We start from the raw sequence: 9,949 nt of genomic DNA on the forward strand, positions 1-9,949 counted from the left end.
TTTAGGCATGTTTGTCTATTCAACCTTAATGTTTCCTGTTGAATAATTTACATTTCTACAGCAATTACCCGTACAAAAGGATGATTTTTTTTTATTGTCTGTTCCCAAGTGGCTGAATCGCTATGACAAATATAGCGATATAAAGTCTACCTGTAAAGAATTTAATGATGAAAACAGACATTTCTACTGGATATCAGAAACGACCCCTAGTATTCTTCGTACCGTTTAAAGCGCAGCAACATACTGACGGATGCCACAACTATTATGGCAGCAACACGAAATAGCAAGAGATGGGACGGTTTGTGCAATCCTTGCAAAAAAACTGGAATTTACGCCTCAGGAAGTGTGTTTTGTCATGACTGTAAACAAATTTACTGTGCTAATTGTTCTAAACTCCATAAACTCCATCGTGTTGGAAGTTCACATTGTTTATCCCCATATATTCATGAAGTGGAAACACCAATAAGAAGTGAAAGTGTACTTGACATTTCAACTTTTCGGTATGATCAGTTTGGGAAGGAAGAGACAGACCAGCAAAAGGTTAAATACGAGTACATCAAAGCCCTATCAGCTGATCATGATCATGTTCATCAGAGCTACCCAGACGAAATCTTTTGCACCTCTCACAAAGAGGTTATATGTTTAAAATGTAAATTTCGGAGGCATAGTCTTTGTAATTGTTGTATACCGATAAAGCGTGCAAGTCAGATGCTTGTTGAGAGTGGACAGTACTTACAACTGGTTACCAGGATAAAAAAATGCCATGACATTGCAGGAAACGCACTTCAAGTTGCAAGTTCTGAAAGAAAGTCACTAACTGAAAACGAGGGGATGATACTCCAACAAATACAGGATCTAAAGATGGCCATTATCACCCACGTCAGTCATCTAGAACTGGAACTGCTGGAAGCAATTAACTCCTCCCATGGAAAAGCGATAAGGAATCTAACAAAAACTGTCAACACTTTACAGAGAATTAAGAAGGGTTCAAATGAAATGCTTCAGCTATTGAAAAACAATATTACAGATGGTATTGGGGAATCTAGCTTAAAATCTATAATAGAATGTCATGTCAAAAGTATTTTGTTCTTTAATATGCTTGGAAGGGTCTGTGACATCTATGATCTGAAAAATATCAATGAATGTCTATTTAAATCTGAATATTCAAAAGAATCCATTAGCCATTGTTTTGGATCACTGGGAACGGTGTCCGTCAACAAATTTGATTCGCAGCTTCCATTGATTTTATTGGATAATTGGAACAACCATTCCGTTGACGTCAAAACTAAAGCAGAAAACGAAATGACAGCAGTATTTAACTACAAAGATAAAAACTGTGACGATCAGGTAATACGAAACATTATGGAAAGATTTTCGTATAAAGAGAAGCGTATAACAAGATGGTCTAACCCATGTGTTATTAAAATAGGCGTTGTGTCTATAGTTTGTGTAAATTCAGAAACTTTGCTGGCGTTGGATCGTACAACATGCTCCATTTTACTCATAGACTGTTTCGGAGACGTAGTTACAAACTTTAAGTTCCGTTGTATGCCATGGGCAATGACCCTTTTTGATGATAACATGGTAGCTGTGAGTGTACCAGGTGAAAACAAAGTTTATCTTGTTGGTCTTAAAGAAAGAGAATTTTTCGTTCACAAAGTAATTGAATGCGAAAAAGAGCCATCGGCTGTTTCTGGGTACGAAGAAAGTATTTACGTGACAAGTTACCCGTGGAGCGATAAGGCGGCTGTTCATAAACTTTCAGTCGAAGGACGAGTTACTGCAACTATAGAAACAGAACCGATTTCTGGGAGACGTTTGTTTAAAGCTCCGCTAGACATTTGTGTAGATAAAGTGTCAGAGGATATTTTTGTCTGTGATTCGGGTTTAAAACTTGTATATGTCTTCAACAATGGACTTCTGGAGAAGTTCCGAGTAGACTTGGAATACATGGGACACCCCTCGTCTATGACTTTAGATACCCAAGGAAATGCTTTTGTATGTGGAAAACTGTCAAATGTTATTTTCAAAATAACGACTGCAAAGAAAAGAGGTAAAATTGTGTTTACTGCTGATCATGGACTTTCTCGACCACAGGCCATCACTTGTATTCCTGAAGAGAACTCGTTGTGCGTATTTTGTGCAAGGGACAATGAATTTAAACTTCTCAAGAAAAAATGAGGTTGAAATGTTGTTTTATTTTTATTAATCCATTATAACTTGCCATACTCTATTTACTGGTGAATTAAATTATCATTTTTTGTATTGTTTGTTAAAATAACAGTGAGTTTTTAACATAAATGCAGATTTATATTTTTACAAAGGATCAACCCGTTAATCATTACTGTGTTCATTTTGTATTTGTATGTACATGCATGTCAAATCTGGCATTGCTTGTAGTATAATTTAATCTAACATTCCTCACGACTTTTCTGTTCATACTTTAAACGAACAATTTGTAGACGTTTTTAATATAAACCATCGAAATAAGAGACCATCTGCCCATAAAGTAAAATTTGAATTGTTTTCACATTGTGAAACAAGTTTACAAGTTTTGTCTCTCACTTGTAAATAAAGTACCCCTTGTAGCATTATTCTTATATATTTTCAATTTTGATTTATTCCAATTGATTGTTTTGTACAGTTAAACAACACATGGCACTTTTGCAGTCAATTAAAATAAAACAGTAATTACAACAACAACATTCTCTTTGCCACATGCATAAGCTGCATGCCCCATTATTTTCTTAAACAAGTAACTGCTCTATTCATTTTCCCACATAACCAATATTGCACATGCATGAATTTCGCATTAATTATATTAAATAAATTAATTTTTATTAAAATGCAAAAAAAAAAAAAAAAAAAAAGAATTTGTATTGTTGATAATTTGAACCATTTAATTTATTCGTTTAGTATGGATATGTGTCTTATAATATTGTTTTATATTATTTTATCACAATGTTATTTCCTCTACAGGACTACTCGATGCAGAAATCGAATATTTTCACTTAATGCATATTTTTTAAATTATTGTAAAACATGTAAGAAACTATGTTATTTGGTGTTTACCAATTTGTTCCATCAGTTACTGTATGTTCTTTGGTGTTTAGCGTGTTTTTTCCCATTTAATATGGATATGTGTCTTATAATATTGTTTTATATTATAATATCACAATTTAATTTCCTCTACAGGATGACTCCATGCTGAAATCGAACGTTTTCACTTTATGCATATTGTTTCTGAATTATTGTAAACCTGCAAGTGACTGTCTGTTATTTGACGTTTACCAAATTGTTCCATCAGTTACTATATGTTCTTTGGTGTTTACCGTCTTTTTTCCCGTTACTTATTTATATTTTTCTTTTTTGTATTTTGACTCTTTTTTCAGTCATTTATGACATGCATGTTTTTTCTGTTCGTTCTGTCAGTCACTCTATGTTATTTTTCGTTTTCTATCAATTTTTCTGTAAACTCTCTTAATTTCTGTACATGAGGTAAAATTTTCTTTCGGGTTTGTTTATTTCCTCTTCATCTTTTGGCATTCATTTGTTTAATGATATTACCTTCCATGAACACATCAGATACGGGGACTTCACTATGAAGTATAATTTTACTCTTTAGACTGTACTTTAGTTTCCACTAAGGTTTAGGACAACAACGTGGTATATAGTGTATATGCTGTATAGCTTTCTCTTTCAATGCACCTCAGCAATATTGTATGTGCATTACTTGACATGAATTAACATACAGTTGCGTCGCAGTTTTGAATATTTAAAAGAACTTTTTATATCAGCTATTACCAAAAGTGTCATCAATTCATTGTTTGTGATGTGATACAAACTTTATCTAGACTTTCTAATTTTACGCGATCTTTGCCTTTTACGTCAACTTTTAAGTAGTTCACTGTCATTTTTATTATATGCATAAAATGTTTCATAGTTTTCATTAAGTTTTGGAATTCAATCTGTAAAAACATTTCATTTTCAATACTTGATGCTAGAACTCGTATATTCGGTTAATTGTTTTTTTTATATTGTTTTACTGAAGGTATTAAATTCGCTATTCATTTATTGGTAACTGTTTATTTAACACACAGGACCTTCATTAAAAGCTTTTATGGAAACAATTTTTAGTATTACTCAGCATGAATAAGTGGTCAATAACACTTCAAAAATGTTTTATGGAAAACAAATAGAAAATGCCAAATAATAATTAGGGATCAAATCAGTTTACTTTACTCTATCCTACAGTTCATTTCATACATAGACCTTATTAAATTGAAATACACAATAAATATGAAGAATTGTCATGGGTTACTCTAGGAGTGCATACAAAATATACACTACTAACACTGGATTCAGCAACTAAAAGAAAGACACATCATGGCGCGCTTTGTTGTACATAAAACAAAAAATACCGTATATTTATTCAACAAGTATAGCAAGTAACGATCTTTAAACAAGAAACTGTCTGTTAAAGAAAAATGAGGAATGAGGCAATCTTAATAATACGCAGAGACAAGAAACCAACTTGATAATCATGTATGATAAAGGTTTAAATATAAGACAAGTTTTTTTTCGAAAAGTGTCTTAGACAAATGCTGCTCCTTGGTATTGTGGAGTCAAATTGTATTAAAATGTTCATAAAAAATTGTAGACATTGTATTTTATTGTCTCTAAACGATGTAATCTTGTCACAATGAAAAAAAACGTAGTAGTGGATTGGTTCATGGTCAGAAAGTTACTGTCGCAGAGGCCGACAGTTTCATAAAGATGAAAACGGGGGAAAAAATCCTTCATATAAGAAAGTAACACATACACATCATTGGAAACTTAAGTGAACAACACTTCTAAAACACTACAGGTTTTAAAAGCAATAATCATGAAGGTTCCGCACACTCGTTAAATCTATGTGTTCTTTGGCACTCGTGATAATATTTTGGTTATTCACTCCTTCCAATTAATTATCCTATCATTCAACGTTTCCTAACAAATAAGCGTAATTATGCAGAGATCAAAGAGATATTTCACTTTGTGTTTGAGTTTGTAGTGCCTTTTATGTACTAAATTTTAGAACATATGAGTTTGTGATCTCTTATTTATGACATATTTTGTAAACAAAATTTGGCAGCTACAGCTTGGCTCTTACTTATAATTGGACAAGTCTAACGTCAACTCAATGCCGACCCCGTACCCTCTATCATATCAAGAAAAAGAACTTCTCATAAAGTATTTAGATACCTTATAAACAACGTTACAGCATGATTGTATGAAACAAAAAACAAATCGTGCAAAAAGAATTGTATAATGTCTAGAGGCTACTCATACGATCTTATCACATCCCAAATATATTTGCTTTCATAAAAAGATATTATATGAGATACGGATTTCTCCGCTTTGATTTTTGCTTCTCTTTTTAATTCATGAATACACATCAAGGAATTAATCTTTGAAAACATTACGTGATCCACATAGTTGATCAAAGTCCTTAGTCTTATCTTGGCCCTGTTATACATTTCTGAAAATAAGTCTGATTTAATAGGTATGGTGAATATGTCTAAGTTTTTCTGCTAAATGCCATCTGAAATCTTTGTAGCGTTGTTTTTTCTTTTAACCCATTTAATTGCTATTTTGAGAATAAAAAAGCAGTTTTCCCTTGTATGACTTGGCGATTCGTTTTTGGAACCGAAATTGGTAGATACTTTGTTTGTCCTAAATATTATATACAAATAAACTTCCATAATCTTACTGACGTTATTGGTGCTCGTTGGATTCTCCAGAATTGTTAAATATCCAAAAGTATCCGGTGTACAGAAACTGTTGTGAGCAAGCTTACGAAGAGAAAATCCCAGCTTCAAATGGAGTTCAAACTTATGTGTAAAACCCTTAAATTGGAAAATTTCTCTTTCGAGTCAACATAATGCATGCACATTCCTCGTTTGTCTACCCCGGAATTGACTTTTTATGAGCAACTCGGTGGGTGTTTCTAGAAAAGCAGAGGACGCTTACCCTACTGGTGCATCTGGTCCATGCTCTCAGTTTTAAATGAAGTCCGAGTTGCTCATTTGCTTATGTTACATTGTATGTATGATTTTAGTTACTTTGTGTTCTTTGATGTGTATGTCTGTTTTCCATGTCTGGTCTTTGTCCCTGGATTACGTTCTTTTGATTACCGCCCCACATTCTTATTTAATTTCTGTTTACAAAAATGTGTACTCCGCTCAACTTTGCTTGGAGTAAGATAGTGATATCCAGTATATAGCACCGTGCAGGTTCGGGTGTTAAAATAATAGGCCTGCAGCAGCGCCAAGCTTGTCGTAAAAGGCGACTAAATAGTGCTCAGAACCCTAGCCGGGGGCTAGGGCGCTTTGCCCACAGAGCAACTGGGATGTGTTCCCCAGGAGGTGGAATGGGGTATCCCTGGCGTGTTACATGCTGGGATTGTCAAGCTATAATAAGGAAAACCTGACGGCAAACCATAGTGGTCCACCGTGTTGGGAAAGATTCCACGTTCCTCGCACGTTAAAAAACCCTACTGTGGTATTCTCCCGGAGTAGGAACCATAGGGCTCCGCCATAGGAGGCTAAATTGCCCGACCCTACCCACCTCTCCCTATTTTCATTGGCAATCAAAATTTGTCGACCCCATTGTCCTTGTGTCCCATCCCATTTTTCATTTCATCATCATTTCATGTTCATTTTATCATCCACTTCACGTTCATCGCCTGAATATAGCTGGTCGGGCGTTAAACCCCAACAATAAACAATATGATAATTCATTTCAGTCTGATGGTTTACTAAATACTGTTTCATAAAGTCATGAATGTTGACAAATATACCTATTGAATTTAGATATTCTGATTAATTTACGTTTCTACAGCCTAGAACCTATCGTTACTTTATGGTTGTAATAAAAAACAGATTATTAAAACTAATAATGTTTGTCAAATATTCATGATTGTCATTGCCCGTAGAATTTATGTCTTAATTCTCATGCAAACAGAAAGCAGGTTCACCTTTTCATTTAAAAACTTATCAGGGGTATTGTTTTAAAATAGGTCAAAATAATAATTATAAACATTGCACTTCGGATTTATGATTTATTCAGCACACATTATTAATCTTGATTTCATGGCACAGAGTGGTTTTAAAATTAATTTTAAGTCTTTTACAATTAGGGATATATTATTGATGAATATTTTATAGTTTCGAATAACAGTAACATTATGACATATGATTAATATCAAGACCGTAGAAGAATTAACCGTGTTTGCATGAATTATTAATGATACATTAAACCAATAAGCAGTAGCTACGATACGTAAACAAAGCGAGATGGGCAATGTAAAACAAGATACTAGATAAAACTGCAACTAATAATATGCAATGTGTAAACGAAACTATATAGGTTTTCAATATTTTCATATCATATGGAATAACAAGTTTTATAAAAAAAAATCCTTATATGCAATGAAATGCAAGAAATCAAACATAGTGATGTTTGATGGAGCTTAAGTTGAGGAAATCTAATGTTTTCCTTTCTATTCATTTCTTCTGTATTTTTTACATTTTACAACGTAAATGCTTGAACCTATATTTGAATTTTGGCGCACAAAATAAAAAGAAAATTCAGAGACATAAAAAAAGGAACATTTAATTTACCAGTTAAATGTACATGGCCAAAACTTGAAAACTAGGAACAGGGAATCTACAAACACTACCTAGTCAAGGAAATATAATACAATTACATATAAAATGATGATGAGGTATACAAGTCAACACGCAAAGTACCTAAGGTTCTCCGGAATGATAAGCATGTCCACTCATCATCAACGTAATGGAAACTGAAATTAAAAGACAGGGTTAGTCATTTCTCGTTTTTTTTTGTAGTCGTCCTGATAACAACCTAGCTTCATTCGAATACTGCCACCGGTTCACCTTTAACTCTAAGCAAAGGTAACAAAAGTTTTTTTTCCGATCAATGTTCTATGCCGGCAGCACAGACACGAAGGATAAATTCATTTCGATAAATGAAGAAAAAAATTGAAAAAATATATAGATATTATTACATTCTATGTCTGATGGATACACGTTGGCACAGGAGCCCAAAGAATTGATGTTGAGTGTCAATTTAATTTGATACAGTAATGTAGAAATTCCTATGACAAAATATTTAAGCAATGACTGTTATATTTTTAGGTCTACGAGGAAATGACCTCAGTGACGTGGTACACACTAGCAAGTTTTTTTCAAGTGTGTATCACGGGCATTGAGGTTATTTTAAATAGATCAAAAAAATATACGTCATTTTTTCGAATCTAATTTTAGTATCAAAATTTAGGGAGTAAACTGGCTAAAAAGGTTGATGACGTCACAGTCACATTACAAAATTTGGTCTGTGAGATGATGTACAGATTTTTTTATCCAACCAGAAAGCTGGTTACATCTAAACTTAAATTATAATTTGATAATACAGATTTTTTGGCAGAGTTGATTATGGACCATTCGATTTATTCTTACAAATTCGAGTTAAATGCATACCTTTCCATTACGAACAGTCATTCATCATTGAATTGTTGTCATAAAATATTTTACCTACATTTTGATTCTAAATTTTATTCTTCTCCGAAGGGCTAAAAGTATTGATTGCACTTTGCACTCAAATCAGCCTGTCTTTCCATTGTATCAGTTCTTCAATGGTCATTCAAAACTAAAGATATTGCATTCTTACATTTTTTCTCTTTTCTATAGCCATTAAGTAATTATAAACTAATTGCTGCATCTTTTATCCTCTGTAATCTATCTGCATCTTATTGTGACAAAGGAAGATGTTCAATATTTCTCCTTAAATATAATTTTGCTGATAAAGCTCGGAAAAGCTTATTTTCTCTGCAGAAAAGTGGCTTATTATCAAGTTATATGAATTCGCATCGTGTAGGTATAACGAGTAACAAGTAACAAGCTCGGTGTATTCGAGGAAAAAACGATTAAAAGCGATAAGAGAATAATGGTAGTTTTTTTTAAGAATAAATAGTTGAATATTAGTCTAAATTCAACTAGTCCAGCCAATGTCGCCCCTCCCAAATTCAATTGGTTTTATTTCAAGTGCACAAGGCGTATATCAATGTCATCCTACTAATGGAAAGGCTTCGAATCTCTTGTGTATTCTTTTTGTAATATTGTAATATGAACGTAGCAGTGCGTATATACTTATTGTATATTTTGAAATACATTAATAAATATGTTACAAATACACGTCAACACATTTTTACTTGAAACAATGTCGCGTTATCTTTTGCCCATTTTATATCATTTTCAGATTCATATTGCTTATCAGATTGAATATTCATCTGTTGCTGTAATGCATAATTCCAATACGTGTTGTGTACCGTAGTTGTTAAAATCTACTTCTATCTTCTGGAGTATTCGATTCGGGCTCCTTTCGGTATTTGTATATAGTTTCATGTCATTAAAATAATGAAATTACCTTTAGAATCTCGTTGATTTTTACAGACATTAGTTAAATGGCTGATGAGGTAAACTGTCTTCACAATATTGCAAAGGGTCCGTAAAAATTGTAATCGACTGAAGTTTTGAGAAATATAAGAAGTCATAATGTATTGTTGAATCATGCACAGTTTCATGGTTTCAATGATCCTGTAGTTGTAAAGCATTGTATGATATCTTGTATCGGGGGAATTGGTATAACAAATCTCCTGTACAGAGGTATGCTCGCTATCTCGAATCTGTTATACTTCTGCCATATCCAATACTTAATCTTGATCATGAATAGTGACCTTTTTACATTCAAGTTATAAATTTCCCAGTGTTTGACTTATAGTCAGTGGGGACGATTGATCAACTGTATAAAGGCTAAATTGATTCCATACAGAACTAAAAAGCAGAAAAAATGTACTAGTTTTTGGAAGAAACATGTTAATTTCCTG

The 9,949-nt window shown here is 33.1% G+C and overlaps 1 protein-coding gene across 1 annotated transcript; it reads left to right on the forward strand.

Annotated features, from left to right (window-relative positions):
• The first annotated feature begins 264 nt into the window (after positions 1–264).
• On the forward strand, positions 265–2,181 carry LOC148621830 (uncharacterized). Its single transcript, XM_088574096.1, has one exon. It carries the CDS (start codon positions 265–267, stop codon positions 2,179–2,181), a length of 1,917 nt encoding a protein of 638 aa, XP_088430222.1.
• Positions 2,182–9,949: the final 7,768 nt, after the last annotated feature.

The sequence above is a fragment of the Perna viridis genome, chromosome 3, assembly GCF_037379345.1.
Source record: "Perna viridis isolate PV_CMFRI_1.1 ecotype Kerala chromosome 3, ASM3737934v1, whole genome shotgun sequence".
NCBI lineage: Eukaryota > Metazoa > Mollusca > Bivalvia > Mytilida > Mytilidae > Perna > Perna viridis.